The 26,376-nt window shown below is 34.8% G+C and overlaps 1 protein-coding gene across 1 annotated transcript in view; it reads left to right on the top strand.

Moving 5' to 3' along the window:
• The first annotated feature begins 1,707 nt into the window (after positions 1–1,707).
• The window catches only part of SHOC1 (shortage in chiasmata 1), a 77,927-nt gene continuing 53,258 nt past the window's right edge, over positions 1,708–26,376 (top strand). The window contains exons 1-8 of the mRNA XM_026506015.2: positions 1,708–1,752; positions 4,087–4,198; positions 8,217–8,307; positions 15,755–15,939; positions 22,518–22,680; positions 22,894–23,008; positions 24,461–24,611; positions 25,623–25,724. Coding sequence (XP_026361800.2) covers positions 1,708–1,752; positions 4,087–4,198; positions 8,217–8,307; positions 15,755–15,939; positions 22,518–22,680; positions 22,894–23,008; positions 24,461–24,611; positions 25,623–25,724 — 964 coding nt within the window. The remainder of the gene's footprint in view (positions 1,753–4,086; positions 4,199–8,216; positions 8,308–15,754; positions 15,940–22,517; positions 22,681–22,893; positions 23,009–24,460; positions 24,612–25,622; positions 25,725–26,376) is intronic.

Raw genomic sequence — 26,376 nt, 5'->3', positions numbered from 1 at the left:
TAAACTTTTTGAAATGACTTCTAGAATGAAGCACAATCAGATAATGTTTTTTGAAAGCACAATATCAAGAAATGGAAATTCTAAATTAATATTTGCCTCAAAGATAGTGACACACTGTATGGAAAAGGTATGGAAGTACAATGATTGGAAAATATTTCCAGAGAAGCAATCACCAGTAAAATGCTATGTTGACATTGTTTAATTAAGAGTGAAAGAGGGCACCCACACTATGTACTCCCCACATCTGTTGATACCACAGAACCTAACAATATTAAAAATAATTCAGATAGCTTATTGGGTTTGTTTTCATTGGAAAGCTTATTGTAATATCCAAAATGTCTTCTGATTCATTAATCAAATAAAGTAATTGTATTCCAAACCAGTTTGCTCTTAGTTTTTTTAATACAGTAGTTGAGTAGTTAAGAATGTTCACTCGATGATGACTGAAAATAGGAGTAGATTCATAGCTAATTAATGGAGATGAGCTCTTAAGGTCTTCTGGGGCAGTACCTTCATCATAGATAAGGAAACAGGTAAACCTCAAACAAATTTAAAATAATAACAAAACTAAGGCAAAACCATTCAGATTAAAATGTTTATTTCACTCACTAAAAACTTACTGACAAACTACTATATGAAGATTCTATCTTACATCTGAATTCCCCAAAACATAACTGATCAAAATGCTAAGAACTATCTGATACACTGGACTCTGTTCTAGAGTGACTCTTATAAGCTGTAATTGCTCTGGTTCTCACATAAATGAGAATCATCTTGGACTCTTTCAGCATTCTAAATTTTACTGATTCATTAGATGAATTTGTTTGTTTATCCATAATGACCCATTGACCAGGAATAATATGTTTTAGTGGCTTTATTCCAAATGAGCTATTAGGGAATTCTAACTTCAGCCTTTTTATTTTAAGTTTTTATTTATTTTTTTTAGTGAACTCTACCCCCAACAGGGGCTTGAACTCATGACCCTAAGATCAAGAGTCACATGTTCTTCCAACTGAGCCAGTCAGGCACCCCTGAGCTTTTTATTTTTTAAGAGACTGAAATTTCCCAGATTCTTCTCCCCTGCTTCAGCACAGTTTTTCCTGTGGTTATTCTATTTCAAGACCACTTAAGAAATATGGTTATCCTGAGAAAACCACTGTACCAGTCTTGCGAATTCCTGCCTCTTTTGCAACAAGATGATCACAGAATATATATTTCAATCCACTAACCAGAAGTTGTGTGGATTAAACAATTATGAACATGTGTGAAAAATAGATGAATGATTTTTTTTTAAAGATTTTATTTATTTATTTGACAGACAGCCAGCGAGAGAGGGAACACAAGCAGGGGGAGTGGGAGAGGAAGAAGCAGGCTCATAGCGGAGGAGCCTGATGTGGGGCTCGATCCCATAACGCCGAGATCACGCCCTGAGCTGAAGGCAGACGCTTAACCACTGTGCCAACCAGGCGCCCCAGATGAATGATTTTATATCAGCATTCATTATTTTCATATTAGATTTAAATCATAATAATAAGTGTTATTTTTATAGTTAATGTTTTTATCATTCAGTGCCTTTAAAAATGAATGAACTAAAGTTTTGTGATTAAGAATGGTTTTCTTCTCCTTGCTTTGCTATTTTACCAACATTTGATTTTAATTTTTATATTTCCAGATACGAAATTTGTACTGCTTTCAAGGAAAGAAGACATGTTTTCAACATTCAAATATTGTGCAATAGACTATTTATATGAGGTAGAGTGTTACTGGGTCACTAACTACTAAGAATTATGATATGAAAAGTACTATCTGCATTCACTACATGATGATGATAATTTTGCAGTAGTCGTTAGATTAATCCTTAGTCTAATTACTTTGAGATTTATTTAAAATTTCTTCCCACTTCCAATGTACCTTAAAAACACCACTTTTGGAAGGAAATTGTTGACAACGTATTGTGAATTTGAAGTTGTCAGCAGAAGAAAATGGAAGCTTGACATATTTGGGCTGTTTTTATATGAACATTCTTGAGTGATCTTCCTTGAAAAGAGTGGGGGAAAAGCAGTCTCAGTTATCTTTATGAGGAAATAACAATAACAGCATGTATTGACCACTTGCTATGGGCCAGATACTTTGCTCTTTTGCTGGATTATATCATTTGCTCTTTTGATGGATTATGCCATTTGATCATCATAACTGCTCCAAGAGCTAGATTTTACAATTTTACAGGATAGGAAAATGATGTCTAGAGAACTTAAACAGCTTATACAAAGCTGAGATTCAAGTCCAGTACATTGTTAAGAATCTAATTGGAATAGTCATCATACAACAATTCATTATTCTTATGATCTTAATTGACAAGTTAAATTTTGATTTTCTTTATAACCTTCACCTCATTACCAGGAAAAAAAAATTATTCCAATGTACCTAAAGCTGTTACATTTTATAGGAAATAAGAAAGATATTTAGACATCTTCAGGTTTTATTATTTCTTCATAACTGGGAGGTAAATGTGTTATTATAACATATACATGGTAGGGAATCAGAAGTTATCATTAACTGGGGTGCCTCGGTGGCACAGCGGTTAGGCATCTGCCTTCGGCTCAGGGCGTGATCCTGGCATTATGGGATCGAGCCCCACATCAGGCTCCTCCGCTATGAGCCTGCTTCTTCCTCTCCCACTCCCCCTGCTTGTGTTCCCTCTCTCGCTGGCTGTCTCTAACATGTCGAATAAATAAATAAAATCTTTAAAAAAAAAAAAAAAGTTATCATTAACCAAATATATTTGTGAATATATTGGCGACTTCAAAATTAGTCTGTATTCAAACATCCTTAAACTTTTATCCTTGCCCATGATGTCTTAGTTTCTCACTGGTGGATCACACCCCCTGATATACTATAAATATGATAGTGATTGATGGCAAATCTTGCAAAAGTTGTGGAATTTTGTAAAGTTCATGGAAACAGTGTTGAGGAACCACTCAACGGGTAAAGCTATTGTCAAATGAAGACCTTGTGACATTAGATTAGTTACAGATAAGAGGAAGAGAATGGTTCAAATATTAAAGGAGTCAGAGATGCCTTGAGAATATTTTGGTTAAATATTTTTTTAAAATATCTTATTTATAATCAAAGGTGACAAAATGACTAATATCATGCATATCATTATATAATACAGTTTGTGGGAAATTTTTGACAAAAAACTAGCTATGGTTACAAGCTAATTATAAACAAAATTTTATTAGCTATAAAATTTAATTTTTATAACTTTACTTCATTTTTCTTAGACAAAGTATTAATCAAGTTTTTTTTCTGTTTTGCAATGAATCTTTGGTCCTCATTTTATATAAATTAGTTTAACTCATCTTTTCTTTCTTTGTACCGTTTATTCTTGGGTAATTAAGACCTCTTATTTAATATGTATAACACCTTCAGCAAACATAAAACTCTTGGGAAATAATGCAAGAAACTATCATTTGTCCAAATACATAGAATAATGAATTTTGTGGGAAGTTGAGAGTTACTGAGGAAAAGCTTCATAGAGGAGATATTGCTTAAGATGGGCCTTGAAAGATAAATAGGATTTTGATAATCTGAGAATAGTGGGACATTTTTCAGAGGCACACCATAGACAATGAGGTTGAAGAAATAGTTTTATTTGTTGATTTTTTTTAAGTTAGAAACTTATTTATTGGTTGTCACAAGTTTAATAATGCAAAGACATGCTAAACAAAATTAAGACAGCCATATTATACTGTTAAGTGAAAAAAAGCACATTGCTAAATGGCATACTGTATAAATGATGTGATCTTGTTTTTGTCAAACATACACACACACACACACACACACACACTTTAGCCTAGCCTAGGAAAGGAAGTCTGTGGAAAATATGCCAAACTATTACTGATATCACTAGGGACCTTGATTTTCTCAGTTATGTGTTCTGTGTTATTTTATATCTTATAATGAGCAGGTATTACCTTTAAATAATATGAATTTAAAAGAATAAAGAATTTTAATATTCTGAATATTGATAGTTGCATCTGTTAAATGTATTAAAAGATTTTATAATCTTACTTTCCTACATAGAATATAGTTAGAAAGAAGTTTTGCAGAGATGCTTTATTGCTTCGAGTCCCTTCATGTTTATATCAAGATGCAGGAGTTACTGATAATAAATTTAGGAGGCCATGGATGAGAGGTATGTTTTATTTTTATTTCTCAAAAGTCTATCTTAAAAGTGATATCAGAGTGTAGCACAATAAATTATTAAGAAAATGTGCTTTTCTTATGAATAAAACTACATTGCATTTATTCATATCAGAACTCTGAGGGGCACCTGGGTGGCTCAGTCAGTTAAGCATCTGCTTTCGGCTCGGGTCATGATCCTGGAGTCCCAGGATTGAGCCCCACGTTGGGCTCCCTGCTCAGCGGGGAGTCTGCTTTTCCCTCTGTCCCTTCCCCTCTCGTGCTCTCTCTCGCTCTCTCTCTCTCAAATAAATAAAATCTTAAAAAAAAAAAAGAACTCCAAGAAGGTTACAAATTAATATTTTTATGACAGAATTTAGGTGACAAAGTAGGGAATTGGGACACTTATACTAGATATGAATAGAACAAATAAAAGATATGTAGATGATGAAGTCTTAAAATACTCTAGCATTGTAAACATTTGTTGTGTTGTAATAGGATCTTGCTCAACCGTAGGAGGGCTACTTTAAAATGTTATGATATACTGCACATAAAACTATTTTTAAATGTATATGTACAAAATATTATCTTTTACTCTTATCATGTCATGGATTTAAGAAAGAGGTAGCTTCCATAGAGAAGTCAAGTCAGTTAACAACATTAATTTAGCATATATTATGTACCAGGTACTGTTACAGGTGCTAAAGACAGTTACTAATAAGACAGAAGTAGTTTCTTCCCTCAGTGGGTTTTCAGACTGGTAAGAAGGATGCAGCAATAAAACCATTACATATATAAGCTAATGTCTGGTATTAATAAATGTGTAGAGAAGACACAATAGGGTAATGTGATACAAGATTGATTAGGGAGCACTATTTTCTAAGATGCTTAGGGAAGGAAGTGGACATTTGAGTTGAGATCTGAATGATGAGAAGGCAACAACGATAAAAAGATATGGAGGAGAAGCCTTTCAAACAAATGCAGAGTTGACTCAGGAATAAACTTGATGAGTTTTAGGACCAGAAAATTAGGCCACTGTGACAGGTTAATGAAAAGGGGATATCTAAGAAGTAGGCAGCTTCTAAAAAATATAAGGCATTGTAGGCCATAATATGGAGTTTATTTGTTTGTTTATATTATGGCTAATGTGGCAAATGATTGGACAGTTTTTAAAAGGGGAGTGACATAATCTGATATATGCTTTAGAAAAATCGTTCTGGGGGCACCTGGTGGCACAGCGGTTGGGCGTCTGCCTTCGGCTCAGGGCGTGATCCTGGCATTATGGGATCGAGCCCCACATCAGGCTCCTCCGCTATGAGCCTGCTTCTTCCTCTCCCACTCCCCCTGCTTGTGTTCCCTCTCTCGCTGGCTGTCTCTGTCTCTGTCAAATAAATAAATAAAATCTTAAAAAAAAAAAAAAAAAGAAAAATCGTTCTGGTTGTCTGGAGTATGGAAGGGGTAGGAATTGGGAAAGAGTAGGGATGATAAAATCAATCAGAAAGCTATCATATTGGTGGTTCAGAATCTAGATTGATAGGTGAATCTACACTCCACATAAAAGATGATAGTGTCTTGAACTAGGCTTAGATCAATGGAGGTGTGAGGAGTGGTTGAATTGAGATTATTTTAGGTCCAGCCAACAGTGAGAGGGATAAAGAAAAAATAGAACAATAAAGAATTTCTTCTAGGTTTTTGACCTGAGCAGCTGGGTGGGTGGCAGTGCTGTTTCCTAAGATAAGGAGTCTCATGGGGAAGCCAATTTGTGGCTAGAGTCAATAGCTCTGCTTTGGCCGGGTTAAAATGTCTATTTAGGCATCTACATGAAGACATCAAGGAGACAATTCATTATACAGATCTTGAGCACTGCTGGAGTTTCAAATTAGGGTAATCATATATGGATTGCACATAAACTTATGGAAGTGGATGAAGTCACTGAAAGCATGAGTATTCATTGAGCAGAGCACCTAGGACAGAGCCCTAGAACACTCCAACAGTTAAAAGGCAGAACCAGATAAGAAGACAAGTGAGATAGGGACACCTGGGTGGCTCAATCCGTTAAGCATCTGCCTTCAGCTTAGGTCATGATCTCAGGGTCCTGGGATGAAGCCCTACACTCAGCAAGGAGTCTGCTTGAGATTCTTCCTTCTCCCTCTGCCCTTTCCCCTGCCCACACACTCGCTTTCTCCCTCTTTCTAAAATAAATAAATCTTTAAAAAAAAGAAGAAGAAGAAGAAGAATGAGAATGCCAGTTTGCTTAGGAAGGTGTACTTTAAAAAAAAAAAAAAAGAGATTTTATTTATTTATTTGACAGACAGAGAGACAGCCAGCAAGAGAGGGAACACCAGCAGGGGGAGTGGGAGAGGAAGAAGGAGGCTCTCAGTGGAGGAGCCTGATGCGGGGCTCGATCCCAGAATGCTGGGATCACTCCCTGAGCTGAAGGCAGACACTTAACCACTGAGCCACCCAGGCACCCCAGGAAGGTGTACTATTATCATCTGTCAATGTTGGATGCCCATTTGAAATTTATGGTCATAATCTGAAATGAGTTCATTCAGCATGACTGGATGATCTTTTTCCAATAATTTTCAGCTGTTCTAGTGTATGTACACAAGGCAGAGAGTTGTATGTACACAAGGGGTTTTCCTAAGTTAGTACAAGGGAAAGAGAGGCAAAGGAATCCAGGGTCTTTGTAAGGTAGTGGTTATGGAACTAGCTGTGGAGACTAAACTGTGTAAGAAAGGAAGTAAGGACATGAGGAAGGAATGTCTTCATTTTGCAAAGAATATTATAAAAATGGAATGAATCTCAATCAGGTTGGAAATAAGATAAAGAATAGCTTTCATTAAACTGCTTATCTAAAAGTACAGGAGGAAAAGTAAATAAATAAATGTACAGAAGGAAAAATGAGTTCATCACTTTTTCCTACTTCTTTTTCTTTTTTTGAAAAAGGTAATAACATTAACAGCCAAAAAATTTTTTTAAAGATTTTGTTTATTTATTTGCCAGAGAGAGAGAGAGAACAAGCAGGGGAAGTGGCAGGTAGAGGGAGAAGCAGGCTTCCCGCTGAACAAGGAGCCCAATGTAGGATTCGATCCCAGGACCCTGAGATCATGACCTGAGCTGAAGGCAGATGCTTAATGGACTGAACAACCCAGGCATCCCCATTAGGGATCCCTAAACTTTGTTTACAATATGTAAGTCACTGTCCTAAGCAATTTATATGTCTCATCGTATTTAATCTACACAACACTACGAAAAGGCCATTATTATTATTATTCCTAATTTGTAGGTAAGGAATACAGGTACAAAGGGGTTGAGAGGTTTATCCAAGCTCATACACTTAATAAGTAGCAATACAAGTATTAAAATCTAGTCAGGATGATTCCAGAATCTGTACTCCTAACCACTAAACTTGAATTTTTTTCAACGACACACAGACTCAGATGTTCAAGATAACAAAACTAGTAAGATGTAACATTGGTGGCAGAATACAGGTCCTTTGACTCTTAACTTCACTCAGTTGCTTCTTCTGACATTAGTATGTGACATGATCTCTCTCTTAAGGAACCAAGGGTCTAATTTGAGAGACAAGCTATAGATATCTAAAATTTTAAAATATGTCTGTGTATGATGATGTACCAGAGTGAGTGCTACTGACAATTATGGTCCTTCAAGGAGAATATGTCAGAACAAGCTGAGATGGTTAATAATAAAAGTTTATGAGGAACAATATGAGCTGTTGAACAGGACTATCTAGGATGGTAGGGCTGTATTAGCAAAAGAGAGGATGTAAAAATGAGGATGATATGTTCAGGTGATATTGTTCTGACTATAATTGAGGGGTTTTGGGGGGTGAATTGTAATCATGAGAAAGGTTATTTAAATACTTGGAGTCTGGTAAAATTTGGGGAAAAATTACATTTGTGAACAAATAAAGATAACACCATAATGTAAAAGGTTCATGTTTGGCTTCCTTGTATTAGCTGCAAAAGAAAATTCTAGAAACTTATGTTTATCGTTTTCCTTTCTAGTTTCAGCTGTTTCAGTGTGGGGAATGACAGATGATATTTCAGTGTTGGATCAATGGAAAGCAAGTCTCTTTGTGGAGGAGTTCCTAGAGAAGTATGTGTCCTTAACCTCAATTTCCTCTTTACATCTAGGAAAGAAATTGTAAGTTCTCCAGACACCTGCAGAGAGAAGATCCTTTCCTTTGTATCCTCACAGATTTTATTCTTTTATCTGAAGGAAAAGCCCTAATCTGAGCCACGAAAGAGAGGTTAATAGAAGTGATTTATACCCTTCTTATTTTAGCCTCATTTATCACATATTAACTGTTCTCTATGCATTTGTGTTGTAAAACACACAGAAAAATAAAGCAAATATGTTATACTTTTAATCAATAAGTAAACTTCTTGTAGAATGTGTCTATAGGACACTTTATATTAAAATTGGTCTTTTTTTCTTGTAGTATAAATGCAGATTTAAGGCTATTTTCTAACATAAATTTGTCAAAAGATTATTTATTATTTCTTAAGTCATTCATCAAATCTTTATTATATACAATCCTGTGTGCTGGATACAGGATACACAAATGAATAAGACACAGTCTCTACTCTCAAAGAACACAAAAAAATAGGGAGTAGAGATTTATAAATAAATAATTACAACACAATATGGGAAGTACGATGAAAAAGATAGGAACACAGAGCATACATAATACAAGGAAGAACATCTAACCCAGTCTACCTTGTTAATATAGACATAAATTAGAGATTTCAGTTCAAAGGTAAATAATTTACTCTGTTGCTTCACTTTGTACAAAGAGTGCTGATCAGACCCAGGAAGGATTTAGTTATTATTCACATTTTCAGGTTTTAGTAATTTAAGTTTTCCTTAATGTGCTGGAAAGAAACAAATAACCAATTTAAACGTGTCCAGACTCAAAATGCAAAGAAACCCAATATACCATTTCCATCATCTAGGAATTTAAAAGTCAGGTTAGGAAGATAATATATAGACATAAAAAAATTAACCATGTAAGAATTAAATAATAATATAAGATGACCATCATAAAGTCTATCACAAGGCATAAGGCCAATACAAAGTGCCTATTCCATGACTAAACCGAGCAGTGAGGAAGCAGGAATGTGTAGTGAAAAGAACTCTGCTCCATGAATTTTTAAAAAATGTGGATTTCAAGTCTTGATTTGAAAAGTCAAGTACGCAGTCATCTTCTCTCTCTGACCCTCACTCTCTATCAGTGTAATGATACTGGATCAGTGCTTCTCAAACTTTAATGTGCATATGAATCACCTGATAATCTTATTAAAAACGAGATCCTTATTCAGTTGTTCTGTGTTGGGGGCCTATGATTCTGCACTTTTTTTTTTTTTTTTAAAGTGGGCTCCATGGCCAGCATGGAGCCCAACACAGGGCTTGAATTCATGACCCTGAGATCAAGACCTGAGCTGAGATCAAGAGTTAGATGCTTAACTGACTGAGCCAACCGGGCACCCCAGATACTGCCCAGATTCTGCTCTAAGGTGTGCTGATACTGCTGACCGAAGAACCTACTTAAAGTAACAAGAAACAAGATGATCTCTAAGATCTCTTCATTTTATGAGTTAGATTGGTAAGGCTGTGCATTTATAAGCAGGAGAGATTAGCTTTACAAAGAAGTAGGAATTGAGCTTGAGCTGGACATTGAAGGAGAAACTAACTTGAGAGAAAGTTTTTCAGGTAAAGGAAAGAGCAAGTCTGAAGGCATAGAGCGAGAATATGCAATAAGTCCTCAGTGAAGGCAATGATCTAGCTACTTTGACTCAAACAAGATTCATGTATGGGAGAAATGGAGGCCCTGAAAGAATGGATGCCCAATCTTATCTGACCTTCCATTCATTTTGCAGTACCAAGATAGAGTCCACGGCAAAGAAGGTGGACCTGTGGCACCACCTAGAATCACATTTACATTTCTCAGCCTCCCTGTAACTACACATACCCATACGACTAAGTTCTTCCCAATGGGGTATTAAGCAAAAGAGGCTTATGCAATTTCTGGGGAATGTGCTTAAAAGGAAGCAGCATGTTTTTCTCCTTCACTTTTCTTCTTCCCAATGCTGGAATAGAGATGTAATGACTGGCTCCAGCAACCAGCTTGGACTATACTGACAAGAACTAAATATAGGAGTGAAAGAGTGGAACAAAAGGAGCTTTAGTCTCTGACACACTGCAAACTGCTTTACTAGCCATGAACTTCTAAATGCCACTTTTTATGTGTGTTTAAGCTATTAATTTCAATTTTGTCTCATATAGCAAGATTTAATTTTTAATAGGCTGTATTTTTAGAGAAGTTTTGGTTCATAGCAGAATTGAGCAGAAAGTATAGAGATTTCCCATGTTAAAATTTAATTTTAAATAATTCTGCTACTACAGTTTTATTACCTAATGGATTTTAGGAATAAGCATTCTGATCATTAGCACTACCTAGAGTTCCTAAATCTTGCTTTTCCTCTCTTTCTCCCGTCTCTTTGTTCCTTGTGTCTATTTTTGTTACTTCTTAATATCGATCCTAAGGCCTCAATTCTTTAACTAACTTGTTGGTGTACTGTGTTTTAACATATATGGGCATTTTCTGCCGTGTGTTCTTAAGAAATCTTATGTTCTACAAAATTACACACTAGAAATAACAGGACATACAAGAAAATTGGCTTCTGTAGTCAAAGCTATAACTTGAGACAGAGCACTAACAAAAATAATAACTATTTTAATTTTTAGAAAACCACCGGCAAAGAAAAAAACAAAAGCAGCATAGTTTAAAAAACATATTAAGCTCCTAATAAATACATACATATTAGAGTAAATATAGCACTTTTTTTAGCTTGATGGACAGGATAAAGAAGGGGTTGAGGCTATCAAATTATGGAGACAAGGGCAAAATGCAAAAACATTGGGAAGAACCATGCATAAACTTCCTAGCTTCCAGGAGGGAGCACATGGCTAAGTAGAGTAAGAGGAAGAATGTATAACAATATCCCCTATTCCTCTGTGGCTTGTTATATTCAGATGAATGCAGTTGAATGAAGGGCATTGCGCATATATTTATTTCCTGTATACCTCATAACTATTATGTGAGGTGGATATTACTATCCCAATGTTATATATGGGAAACTGAGACTTAGATTAAATAACTGTCCCACAGTCAATAGTTGGAGCTATTCAAATACTCAAACCCTAGTCTGTCTGACTTCAAACCCTATACTCTTTGGTTTGGTTTGGTTTATAGTAGTGCTTTATTGAAATATGATTCATATCCATATAATTCACCCATTCCAATTCAGTGGTTTTTAGTAGAGTTGTGCAATTATCACAATCAATTTTAGTGCATTTTCATCAACACAAAAAGAAATCTTATACTTATTAATATCCACTCCCCACTTTTTCCCCTCCTCCAGACAGGCAACTACTAGTCTACTTTCTGCCTCTCTAGACTTGCCTATTCTGGACATTTCATATGAATGGAATCAAAGTAAAATCATACAACAATTCCAACATAGGGAGGGGGCGTAGTTCCCCAAACCACAAGCAGTGTTCTCATACCAGCTGGGTATCCTACAATTCAACTCAATTCTGACACTATCTACCCAGAGATAGTATAAGATACGTCCTGTTAAGGGCTCAGTCTTGCAAGACTGCCTCCCCTCTCCTGCCACTTCAGACTCCACTTGAAGTCCAGGTTATAACCTATGCTTCTGACCCACTGGCTATAGATTGGAGGTTCCAGCAACCTCCTCCTTGGATTTGATCAATTTGCTAGACAGACTCACAGAATTCACAGAAACATTTTACTTACTGGATTACTGATTATTATAAAAGGATATAACACAGGAACAGCCAGATGGAAGAGATACGTAGGGCAAGGTATGGGAAAGGGGCACAGAGTTTCCATACCCTCTACCTCCACACCACTCTCCCAGAATTTCCATGTATTCACCAACCCAGAAGCTCTCTGAACCCCATCCTCTTGTGTTCTTGCAAAGGCTTTATTGCATACACGCGATTGACTCTATCATTGGCCATTGGCAGTTGATGCAACCTCCAGCCCTTCTTGCTGGAGGTCAGAGGAATGGGGCTAAAATTCCATCCCTCTGATCACATGGTTGTTTCTCTGGGCAATGGAGAGGTTTTCCAAAAGTCACCTCATTAACAACTAAATATACCTTTATCATTCTCAACACTTAGGAAATTCCAAGGGCTTTAGGAGTTCCTTGCCAGAAATGGGGATGAAGACCAACTATACATCTCTTGTGTTGTAAAACACAGTATGACACATACAGTATGGGATCTTTTGTGACTGGTTTCTTTCACTTAGCATAATGTATTCAAGGTTCATCTGTGTTGTAGCATGTATCAGCACTTAGCTTTTTTTTTTAATGGCCAAATAATATTCCATTGTGTGGACATAGCACATTTTATTTATCCATCCATTAGTTGTTGGACATTTAGGTTGTTTTCAGTTTTTAGCTGGTATGAATAAAGCTATTATAAGTATCTGTGGGTAAATTTTTGTGCATACATATGATTTCATTTCTCTAGTAGTAGAATTACTAGATCATATGGTAACTCAGTGTATAACTGTTTGAGGAATTGTGAAATTATTTTCCAAGCAGCTCTACCTTCTTGCATTTCCGCCAGCAGTGTGTGAAGGCTACAATTTATTTACATCCTTGCCAACATTCCTTATTATCTTTCTTTTTTATTATAGCCATCCTAATGGGTGGCTTATGTATGTCATTGTTGTTTTGATTTGCATTTCCCTCATAGCAAATGACGTTTAGCATCTTTTTGTGTAATTATTGGCCTTTAGTTTATCTTCTTCAAGAAAATGTTTGTTTAAGTACTTTGCCCATTTTCCAGTTGGCTTACATGTCTTTTTATAGTTGGATTTTAAGAGTTTGTTATATAATCTAGATACAAGTCCCTTATCAGATACAAGATTTGCAGATATTTTCTTCTGTGGATTATCTTTCTGGTTTCTTGATAGTATCCTTTGAAACACAATTTTTAAAAATTTTGATGAAGTCCAATTTATCTTTTCTTTTCTTTCGTCACTTAGGCTTTTGGCACCATATCTGAGAAGGCTTTGCTAATCCAAAGTCGTGAGGATTTACTCCTCTATTTTCTTCTAAGAGTTTGCCTGGAATAATTTTTTTTAAAGGTTTTATTTATTCATTCATTCGACAGAGATAGAGACAGCCAGCGAGAGAGGGAACACAAGCAGGGGGAGTGGGAGAGGAAGAAGCAGGCTCATAGCAGAGGAGCCTGATGTGGGGCTTGATCCCAGAACGCCGGGATCACGCCCTGAGCCGAAGGCAGACACCTAACTGCTGTGCCACCCAGGCGCCCCTGGAATATTTTTTTTTTAAGTCACAAATCAGATCATAAACTGTCTCTGTTATAACCTACTGACAGTATCCTATTGCACATAGAATAAAATCCAAAGTTCTTACCAGATATTATAATGCCCAACATGATCTGGTCCCTTCCTACCTATTTAACCTTATTCTGTTCCGGTCACCTTGACCTTTCTGCTTTTTTTAGACTATGCAAACCTTATTCCCCCACTTTAGGCCTTTGTATAGGTCACTCCCTACCATTATTCAGGTAGCTGTGGAATTATCAGCTCCTCAGCTGGCCGCTTTCTAAAATAGACCTTTTACCAACCCTCTGGCTGTTACTTGATGTCCTAATATTTTATTTTATTCATAACAGTGTTTCATCACCTGACATTATGTTATTTGTTTGTTTGTCTATCATCCCATTAACAGGTAAGCTTCATGAGGGTAAGAACTTTGTTTTGCTCTACCACTCCATTCTCAGTGCCTAAAATGGTGTTAGCACACTGTGAACACTCAGTAAATATTTCTTTTAAGTTAAGTAATTAGTGAATTGGAGTGGATGAACCTACCCAGATAGAATGTTATGGAAAGAAAGCAAACACCATCTAGATTAGAATCCTGTGAAATGTCAGTACTACAGGTTAGGTGGAGAAGGAGACACCAGTGAACAAAGAATAGATAATATTGGACATGGAGGTAAGAGGACATCCAGGAAATACTTTTCTTCATAGAACATGTATATCTAGGGAAAGGGAACTGACTGGGTTTTCTCAAAACTGTAGTACCGAGGATTATTACAAAGTGCTGATCCTATTAGTAACATTGAAAACAAAAAAGATAATTGTGATATAAATGCTGAATTTAGAAGTCTGTAAAGATTCACATAGGAATCAATGGTCTTATGAGTAATATGGACCTAGGTGAGTTGAAATATTTTTTCTTGTGCCTTTTATTTTCTTAAAGAGTAAAGGAGAAACTTTAGAGATTTTTCTATCTATGATTTGAAGATATACTCATTTTTCTTCAATTACATTAGGGAGTTATATTGATTTTGGTTCTCTCAGTCTGTGTAGAAAATTATTGAGGCTAAAATATTTTAGGATATTGGGGGGGAGGTATATTAGAATGTGTAGTTAAGTTGCCAATAATATATTTATTTGTCAGAAAATTCATTAAAAAGATCTCTTGTAAGTCCAAATCTCCCAGTGTTAGAGACAGTGGCAGATATACCTGGATGAATCAGGAAACAGGCAAGGTATGGACAAGGTCAAGGGAGCCAAAAAAAAGTGCCCCAAAACAGCAGGAAGTTGTTAACACTCTAAGGTTGTAGGAGCAAGGAGACTGAACAGTAATCAACCCAGTAAGAACTACAGCTAGCTGTAGGAGAGAGGCTGTCTCACAAGAGATATAACTGTTGGTAGACAAATGCAGCCACTTCCAAATTGCGGCCCAGGAAGGATTTGGGAACAATAATATCCCAACTTGTCTCTCTTTCCACCTTTGATCCTGTCAATGCTTCCTATTGGCTGAACCCAACCAGAAGCCAGAGACCAAGGGAGCTTAGTTCAGTCATGGAGATGAGCCTCCCAGGTTGAAGAACAGAATACAAAGGATTGGATAATGATGTGGAAAAGCAAACATTGAGTATTCAATACAAAGGCAACTTGGCAATGCATGGCAAAGTCTAAAAATCTGTATACCTTTAACCTCATCATTTCTGTTTTTAGGAAACATATTTTGAGAAAACAGTCAAGTGCACAAAGATATTCCTTGCATTATAATGGCAAACGATTACAACAAATTTAAATTGCCAACAATAGGGAACTGTTTGAGTAAATTATGGCCTACTGATACAATAAGATCCTGTTCATCCATCAACAATGAAATGAATGTACATCGATTGACATATAAATGTACTCATGCTTTATTGTTTACCAGAAAAGGCAGGTTTCATAATACTATGTACATGAATCCACTTTTGTTTAAAAATATCCAAAAGTGATTGAGAAAATACATAATTTTTGAATTCATCTCTTGAGTGTTGGGGCTATGGGTAACTTTTCTCTGTATCTGTTGGAATTTTGTAATTTTTCTACAATGAACATATACTATTTGTTAATAAAGATGTTTTAAAATAGGACATACATAAAATCAGTAATTTTATAATGTTATAGAAAAGCAATTACAGGAATGGTGATTCAGACTGACTATGGTTTTGAGGAAGTTGTTCCAAGTTCAAACCCAAACTCCCAAACTGAAATAGAGGAAGCCAGTTTATATACCCATAAGGACTACACTGAAGTCTTTACACTTGTCAGCGGTTTAGAAAAATGTCCAGCACTTCAAATACAGAACAGAGGTAAAATGTTTATTATTTCTATTGTTATAAAACATTTCTTACTAACATACAGATTTTCATTTTTGTGAGTGTTTTTCTGTTTTATTGGATTTTTAATTTTTCTGTTTTATTAAAGTTATCCACCTGCAAAATTATAATTCTAAGCTTTGCCACATTAGGGAGATACTTTCTCTTTTATATTAATCCCCTTTTTGTCAATTTGGTTGTTTTTGGAGTTTATGTGAGCTGGGCATCAAAATAGCGTCAGGGATTTGATCATAGTGTGCTCACACCATATTACTATAACCAGATTTGATGACATAGCAATCTGGCATAACATTCAAATAGTAGATTACTAAATGATGGCTGTATTTTATTTTCAAAATATGCTCAAGATTTTCAGTCTCATCAAATTGATGTGAAACCATAATTCAAAGTAGAGATGGAATAGTTGCAGTATTAGATCAGGAAATTCACCTCATTTTTACAAATTTACCATAATTAATAATTAAAGCACATTTTATCCAAACTATATTCCAAATTTTCATCTTCCTAGAGGGTGCTGAATTCTTCCAATTGCATAAAAATTTGCTGAGAACTACCTTTCTTGTATGTGAAACAGCCTATTCCTTTTAAAATAAAAAGTTTAAGATGTGCTATAGCTTGAACTATGATAATCTAACAGATAGATAATATATAATAATTTGGTTCTTTTACTGCTGTTTTTATGTAAATACGTAAATTATGTATAAAATTTTTGGTGTTGGCAAATAGGTGTGTGATGATATAGAGTTAGATCCCTCTTAGTTTGAGATGAAAGAGAGAGTAAGAGATTGCATTAAAGACTAAACTTGAGGGGCACCTGGAGGGCTCTGTAGGTTGAGCATCCAACTCTTGATTTCAGCTCAGGTCATGTACTTGGGGTTGTGAGATGGAGCCCCAGGTCTGGTTCTGTGCTCAGTGGGGAGTCTGCTTCTCTCCCTCCTCTTCTCCCTCTGCCCCTACGCCCGCTTGCTCATGCACGCACTCTCTCTCTCTCTAAAAATAAATAAATAAAATCTTTAAGAAAGAATAAAGACTAAACTTGAGAACATGATATATTAGGAATAATCTGAATTTGTTCATAGTCGAAATCTACTCTTAAAAAGTGGTGCAATTTGAGGGCAGTTATTACAAATTTTATGGTTTTGAATTTTCTTCTATAATTTCTTTTTAACTTATTCTTCTAATTTCTTATAAAAATGTTTGTGAGGATCAACTAATGTATTTGCACATGTAATGAGATTGTAAAAAATAACAGATATCCAAACATAGCTATTATTATTAATGTGGAAAACTAGAAGCCGTTATTGGCAAACTTCATAATATCTATCATCAACCAAAGTCAGAAGCTTCCTTAACTACTATTCACTGAATGAAAATATGCTTGGGTTTCCTAAATGCATATAAATTGTCCATATCCTATATTGCCTTAAGGGTCCTGTGTCATTAGACATCATTTTATAAATTCAGATTTGCAATTTCACTTATTGTCTTTGCAGCTAGATTGATTGCTGCCAGATTTATAGATACTTTGGTCTCAGTGTCTAAAACCAAAGGAATGCATTGTTTTGAAATTCAATTGATACTGTAAATTTTCTGTCTTAAAAGAAATGTAGTTAATTACTAAATTATAAGTTAATTTCAAAACATCTATTTCTTTAAGACATGAAAACAGTGGGTGATTTTCTTTTATTGTGGAGTGTCTGGGTGGCTTAGTCGGTTGAGTGTCTGCCTTCAGCTCAGGTCATGATCCTATAGCCTGGGATCAAGCCCTGCATCAGGCTCCCTACTCAGCGGGGAATCTGCTTCTCCCTCTCCCTCTGCCTGCTGCTCCCCCTGTCTGTGCGTACACTCTGTCTCTTTCTCTCTCTGTTAAATAAATAAAATCTTAAAAAAAAATTTCAATTATACACTGCAGTAGTATCAGCTATAGTCACCATTTTATACATCAGATCCTCACACCTTATTCATCTTATAGTTGGAAGTTTGTATTGTTTTACCAACCTCTCCCTATTTCCCCACAGCCCAGCCCCAGTCCCTGGCAACCACCATTCTACTCTCTGTTTTCATGAGTTCTACTTTTTTTGTTTGTTTGTTTTGTTTTTAAGATTCCACATATAAGTGATACCATGTAGTATTTGTTGTTCTCTGCCTGGTTTATTTCACTTAGCAGAAAGTCTTCCGTTTTCATCCATACTGCAAATGGCAGGATTTCCTACTTTTTTAAGGTTCAACAATATTTTCTTGTGTCTGTGTGTTTAAAACATATTTTCTTTGAAATACATTTTTTTATCCATTTATCTGTGGACAGACACTTATTACATGGTTTCCACACCTTGACTATTGTGAATAATGCTGCAGTGGGAGTACAGATATGTCTTTAAGACAGTAATTTTGTTGGCCATTCTCCCTTTACAAAATTTATATCTTTTTTTTTTTTTTTTTGGTCTTATTGTGCTGACTAGGACCTACAGTACATTGTTTAATAGAAGTAGCAATGTTGCCATCCTCGTGTTGTTCTTGACAGTAAAGGAAATACTTTAACATTTCATCATTAAAAATGATGTAATATCACTTGAATGGTGAATCATTTACAATGTTTACGTCAGTTTCAATGGTTAAATGTTGGAAGAATTTATTTTATTGGGTCGAGGAAGCTCTTTCTGTTCTGAGTTTTCTAAAAGCTTTTGATCATGAATGAGGAGTGAATTTTATTAATGTTTTCTACATCTATTAAGATATCTACATACTAAATATGTAGAATATCCCTTTATTAAAAACTTCCAAACCTATAATCTAAACAGAAATCATTTTACTATTGGGATCAGATTGTGTCTGCATTATATTATTGTTTTTGTTTTTGTTTTTAAGATTTTTATTATTTATTTGACAGACAGCCAGCGAGAGAGGGAACACGAACAGGGGAAGTGGGAGAGGAAGAATCAGGCTCCCAAGGGAGGAGCCTGATGTGGGGCTGGATCCCAGAACGCTGGCATCAGGCTCTGAGCCAAAGGCAGACGCTTAACGACTGAGACACCCAGGCGCCCCTGCATTATATTATTGTTAAATGTTAACATTATCTTGGAAACATCTCACCATATACTTGTCTTCAAAAGCATGGCTTTTAATGACTGCAGTTTTAAATATTGTGTATGCATCATACATTTCCCAATTTAAGAACACTAATGTTTTTAATTTCAAATATGGACATAAATGTATGCTTCCATTTCCAGTTCTTTCCATAGAGTAAATTCATGGAAATGGAATTACTTGATAAAAGTATTTCTTTTAGCTATATGTCCACTAGCATGATATGAGAATATCCTGTTCATACCAGCCTTATCATCATTGGATATATTACTACTGATACTGTGTTAATGCATTTTAACCAATGTGATGGGCAAAAATTATATTTTTACTTGGATTTTAAAAATTATTCATGTCTGTGGTGCCTGGATGGCTCAGTTAGTTGAGCATCCAACTCCTGATTTTGGCTTCGGTCATGATGTCAGGGTTGTGGGATCAAGCCCTGAATGGGACTCCACACTGGGCAGAGAGTCTGCAAGAGATTCTCTCACTTTCCTTCTCCCTCTCCCCGCCCCCTCGCACTCGTATGCCCTCCCACACACACACTCTCTCTCTCTCAATAAAAAATAAGTAAATATATACATACATATATACATAAATAAAATCTTTTAAAATTATTCATGTTTATTGGCCATTTGCATATTTTTATTTTGTGAATGATTCTTTTATCTATTTTTCTTTTTTTTTTAAGATTTTTTTTTAAATTTATTTATTCGACAGAGATAGAGACAGCCAGCGAGAGAGGGAACACAAACAGGGGGAGTGGGAGAGGAAGAAGCAGGCTCATAGCAGAAGAGCCTGATGTGGGCCTTGATCCTAGAACGCCGGGATCACGCCCTGAGCCGAAGGCAGACGCTTAACTGCTGTGCCACCCAGGCGCCCCTTTTATCTATTTTTCTATTCTTATATTTTGTCTGTATATGTCAAAGATATAGTTAATGTTTAATTTAAAACTAACCAGTCCCATGAATGTTTTCCTTTAAGGGTTCTTTCATTGCTTTTATACTTAGAAAATTCTTCCTTAAATTAGATAAATATTTATTCAAATTTTCTTTAAGGTTTTCCTTAAGATTTTGGTATATGTTTCAAAGTAAAGATAAAAAATATTTTTTCCAAATGTTTTGGCAGTCATCTCAGTATCGTTTATGGAATGGTCTTTCCTTTCTCTACTGATTAGAAAAGCCATTTACAAAATATGCTAAATCCTTGCCCACATTAGTGTTTTTGGATTTTCTGTTTTGTTCTATGGATTTTGTCTATTATTGTATCATACAGTTTAACTATTTAATATGTAATTATAACATGTATTAATAGTCTCTTTTTTGTTATTAAATTTTTTCCTAATCTCATGTTTTTATTCTTCTGGAACTTTTTCAAGTTCCAAAACAGATCTCTTGAGAAATTGAAATGTCATTGTGTTTTTTTACTTTTTTTTTTTTAACCATTGTTAGTCTTACTAGCCAGGAAAATGGTTTATCTTGCCTTTTATTCAATTTCTTTTAATGATCCTCATTAAAATTTTGTAGTTTCCTGCATATACTCTCTGTATATTTTCGTTAGGTTGATTCCTTGATGTTTGTATACTTGTCACCGTTACGGATGAATTTTTTCCATTAATTTTGGGGTTTTTATGTATGTTTAAAAACCAGAGGATCTTATAATTTTTTTATCAGACACCTAGTGAACTCCTTTATTTGTTTTCATTTAGTTACCTTGGGTTTTCTAGGTAGACAAAGGAATCTTCTGCCAAGAATAAACTTGTCTTTCCTGTCAGTAGACCTCTATTTTCTGTTTCTTTTCATAGTTAACTAGCTAAAATTTTGCTTCTTTGTAAGAATTTAACAGTTATTTACAATAGAGGAGAACAGTCTCCTCATATCTGTGTTGGTAATAGAAGAGCTGTAATAAAGTAAGAACTCCAGGAAGTGTTGTATAACCGTAAGAATATAAGGAAGTAGCACCCTTCTTAAAACAACTTTTGTGTTGTTACAAAGAACATTGGTTGTGGTGTGATGCTGCCCTCAAGTGGCTCTATCAAATATGGGTGGTTGGAAAACAAGACCTCATAATTCCTTGGACTTGCAGAAATACTAGGATGAGCCTGTAGGAAGGGAAGATGGCTGGAGGACCTGTGTTTGGAAGTGGAAGGTGGAGACAGGGATATAAAGAAATGCTGTTTGGGTTTTTACTATTAATATGAGTTCATTAATACTTTCAGAGTGGATGTACAGATAACCATCTTTAATTGTCCCACGTGAGCCCTGTTTAGATATGGAATTGATTGGCTACCTCTCTTTGGTATATAAAAGAACTATGCCAAATTTGTCACGGGAAGCTCTTGGCCACAAAATTATCAGGAACTTAGCAGGTTCAGATGAGTAATCTCTTAGGAGGCTAGTTTATGGAACAAGTTCTCATTTAGCATTTCAAGGTAGCACCAGGCAAAGGGATGTTTCCTGGTTGCCTGCTGAACACCACATATTTATTAAACATATGCATACCAATGGTGTAATTGGTCATGGAAGACATCACTCCATACTATTCCTCTCTCATGTCATTTTAAATTTACTTAACTGAAAGGTCACTACCCAGAACAAGAAACTGTTGCTCCCTCTTCAATGTAGATTTCACTTTGGAGAGTTTGGCTTTCTGAGCATTTCCTCATCTGAACTTATATTTTCCTTTTTTTTCCACTCAGGAGCTTATTGAAGAATGGGAGCAGGTTTTATGTTCCCTCCCTTGGCTCAGAAACTGTTAAAGCCCTGACACAGTTGGCTAAGATTCTAAAGTAACATGAACATAGGGTGGGGGGAGACAGGAGAAATTTATTCCAGCAATTAACTGTTAGCAGTAGTGTTTCCTGATATATAAGATATATCACACTTCTCAAGTAGATACTTTGCCATATAACTTTTATTGTGATCAATTTTACAATGAAAGTTTTATTTCTATTTTACAATAGATACAATTTTTTTATCATGACAATGGTAGCATCTGAATTGATCTCATTTGTAGGTTTTGTAGACCTTTTCCTTCCCCTACATCTCAGAGTCTCTAGGGATGAATTAGAGACTTTAAGAGGCAAAATGATGCAGAGAAAAGACTAGGTTCCATAAAAGTCAAATGCTTTTATATCTTTACAACTTTGCTTAGGCTACCCCTGGTTGTTTTGAAGCAAAAGACTGCAAGATATTTTCCTCCCTTGATTAAACTAATCTTTGTTGAAAAGAAAATGAGCCACTATAACTTTTTCAGGACATTTGGTTACTAGTCAGTGTACTAAGTAATACTAAAATTTATTGAGCTTTTACATATATGCTAATTCTATGCTGCATACATTATATGCGCAATGCGACGAAGAACTAAAGAATTTAAAGTGTGTTTGAGTGGCTGACTGCAGTAACTGTCTAGATCCCTTTGTGTAACTTTTAGATTTTTTCTTATTCCTTTATGTTTCTTTTTTTTTTCAGATTTGTCTATTGATGAAGAAATACTTTTTTTAAATAACTTGATGACCTATAAAAGTCAGCTACCAACTTCTCATACTTTGTTGAGTAGGCTAAAACTATTTTTGGTAAAAGACCCCATTTTAGATTTCAAAGAACAGATCTTCACAGAAGCTAATTTCTTCAGGTACTTAATTGTCTGATGTAAATATTTCTAAAGGAGAACGTATTCTTCGTATGCTCACAAGTCTAGATGTTATCAATAATAATATATTATCATTGCTTTACATCAATTCCAGTTTTAATCATTGTATTAAATTATTATTTAATTTGATTTGCTACATTTAGTATGTACCTTGCTTTTAGTAAACACTAATTTAGTGTTTTATTTTTTGTTAAGGGAATGTTTCTCTTTTCAAGGAGATTTGAAAGATCTAGTAAAAGAAGATTTTTACATGGATAAAGAGAACTTTTGTCAGGAAAAGCTAGAAGATACGGTAGGTTTAAATGAAACTGTAATACTTTCAGTAATATCTTTATTAAAGTTAGTAATATAATTACACCCCATAATTTGCTTAATTAAAAAAATAAATAATTGAGATAAATTGCTTTAAACTGTTCTTTCAGAGAATCCTGTTGTCATTAGAGCTCAAATAATATAATTTTAGTAATATGTATTGGCCATCTACTCTTGTCAAGTTAAAAAAGACTTGGTAATGGGTTGACTATATCAATAGTGAAGTCAAATTTACTTTAAGGTAGTCATTCTAAACCTTTGCTACACATTGGAATTATTTGGAGAGTTTTAATAAAATACTGAAGCCTGGGTCCTACTCAGATGTATTCTGATTGAACTGGTCTGTTGTACAGCCCAGGTATAGTGAATTTAAAAACGTCTCTTAATGATTTTAATTAATGTACCTGGTATAGGACATTAAGTGCTCATATTCTAATTAAAAAATTGGAAACCAGAGCTAGAAATGTTGATTTTGATTTGTGAGTTATACACAAAACAGCACTTACACTATGTAAGAGAAGGGATCTCGCTGAAGTAGTAAGAAAAAAGATGGTCCAAGATTTCATTTTAGGTGCTGCCAGTGGTTAATAAGGAAGATAGCACCTTCACATATTAAAGATCAAATTCGTCAAAGGAGCCCCCCTTTTTTAGCATACAGTTCCAATAGTACACGAAATAATTATTATGATATTAGTATGTAAAGAATTTTAGCAGTTGAGAGTGCAAGTAACTTTTTGCAATTTAACAAATTCAAAAAACTAGGCCCACATAGATTAGATGCATTTACAAAGTTACTTTAAACATTTTTTTGAAACAACTGAAAATATTTCATATTTGGGGCTTTTCTTAAAACATTCAAAGGAAATAGAGTTGTAGATATAGATAAAGATACAGATATAGATATCTTAAGGCATTTAAAGGGTCTCCTTACAATTAAAAATTTTAACACACGTGGTGACAATATTAATTCACTAATTAGCCCTTTTCTCTAGTCCCCCTCTCCCTCACCCATTAGCTCTGAGCATTGTGCACATAGAATCTAGTTCTGTAGGAATGAAAGAGAAGCATATTTAATGAGTGTAGTGAAGATCCATTCCATTTCATCTACCCTTTTTACTTCTCCCCATTCGCCATCTCTCATCTATTGCAGTGATTATTTTTAATTCAGAAGTTAAACAATTTGTTATTACCCCAAAAGATTTCTGCATCAAGGGCACTGTACACCACTAATGTAATCAGTGGCCATAAAGGACATTACTCAGAACATTGCTTGTAATATATTTTTGGCTACTACACCTCTGTTTTTTAAAATGTTTTCATAACATTAAAAATTTTGAATGTTTAGCTTAAAATTTGATACACTAATTAAACAAATTTTATCTGTTTATGAGTCCAGAAATATTTATCTGGAAAACCTCCCTAAAAGCTTCTTTTACTTAAACTATTTCAGCCATCAATTTTGCCTGAGTGTGAATTCTTAATACCTACAAACCTCAAACAAGAAGTTGATATTCCATCACTCACCGAACTGAAGGAATCCTTAAACTTAATGCCAGAAATAATAAATTATGCAGATGAAAATGAAAAGCTTTTCAAAATAGGTGAGAATAAATTCAAAAATCTATTATTTGTAAAAACTACTTAATAATGTTTGTTATAAAAATATGTTGATTAAACTGTTTTCTGAACCTCCAAGTTTTTAAGAAGTGTTCTTCAGGTTCCGTGGTAAAATCTCAGAATTATTGTTGATAAGACTCTTTTCTCCTTGTCTTTCTCTTTATAATTTAACATATATATATGTGTGTGTGTGTGTGTGTGTGTGTTAACTTATATAACAGCAAACTTACACATCTCTGAAATCAACCATTTCAAGATAATTATACAGATAAAGCTAAATCGCCTATGACTATACTAATTTTTTAAAGTTGTTTTCTTATAAACGACGACAAAGCACTAACAACTTCTGTGCTGACTTTAGTTAGATATGGAGAAGCTCAGTGAGGTTATGATTCATGGAATCAGATGACTGAGAGAATCATAACCTAAATTGTATATTCTTTTATCCCAGTTAGACTTAGTAAATATTATTGAATTCTTTCTAATGACAATTTAAGCTCAAATATTTAGCTACCCTTTTATAAATTCCAGTTGAAATCATCAAAGATATATAATATTAGGGAGGAGTGAAGGGTGATTTATGATATCCATTGAGAACAGGGATGCTTGCCATTACTAGACCACAAACTTGAAGGAATTCTTGTAGACAAGACTAAATCAAGTGAATTACTGATTAGCCTACAAGTCAAAGCAAAGGAATGAAAAGTCAACCTGAGTAAGATCAAATTCATACCAGAACTTGAAAATATAGCAGAGCTTAAAACTGCAGGTTGACCTATTGGCTTATTAGCAGGACTATTATAAAGGACATGAATGCTATTGTAAAGGACAGTTGACTTTACTGAAGGACTGTGGTGGTACACGCCCAGGCTTCAGTTGGCTCTGATGGTATACTAAGTAAAACAGTCATTGCCACAGAGGAACGGACAACATTACAAAAAAACTGAGATAGTAGTACTTATGCTGATAGTAGACTTTCTTATTTTTCTTTTCAGAACTTACTACCAAGCATGGAATTGACATTGAGGATATAAAATGCAGCTCCACAGAGATTTTGGCCATTCAAAGCCATTGTGAACCAGAATACAGTGAACCAGGTAGAAATTTTGGACGAAACATTGAGTTTATCAGTGGTTAATATATCTGATGTAAAAGTACAATACATTCACATGTAAGGTCTACTAGAAGACAGTTTTCATGTTTAAAATTTGATTATTGCAATCCAAGTTGTCATTTTTTCTCTTATCTGTCCATTTACATTTGTTACTATCACTAACTCATTATCCTTCTAGCATCAAAACTGAATAATATACAGAGGTTACAAAGATTGAGGAAGAGGAATGGAGGAAATAGCATTAATATTAAAATCAGAAATCTTATATTAGAGTTCAGTAAATAAAATTTTATATTTTATCTCAGTATTAGTGATCTCGCTGACCCTTGTTACACTTTTGTAAATTTAACTTTTTAATCACCCAAAGCAATCCTATCATTACTATTACTATTATTATCATACCAGCTTTGGACTCTGAATCATCTTTTGTTCCAATGTAATGCCAAGTTGTGTTGCTTCTTAACTATGTTGATGATACTATTATTTAGTTACATGTTTTTTATTGGTTTATTTATTTATTTATTTATTTATTTATTTATTTTAGCGGGTATGGGGAAAGGTAGGCAGAGGGAGAGGGAGAGAGAGAATCTTAAACAGGCTCCAACACCCAGTGTGGAACCTAATCTCGCAACGCT

The sequence above is a fragment of the Ursus arctos genome, unplaced genomic scaffold (assembly GCF_023065955.2).
Source record: "Ursus arctos isolate Adak ecotype North America unplaced genomic scaffold, UrsArc2.0 scaffold_18, whole genome shotgun sequence".
In the NCBI taxonomy this organism is placed as follows: Eukaryota; Metazoa; Chordata; class Mammalia; order Carnivora; family Ursidae; genus Ursus; species Ursus arctos.
Note: the sequence above shows the minus strand (reverse complement) of the source record. Positions and strands in the feature narration are given on the sequence as shown.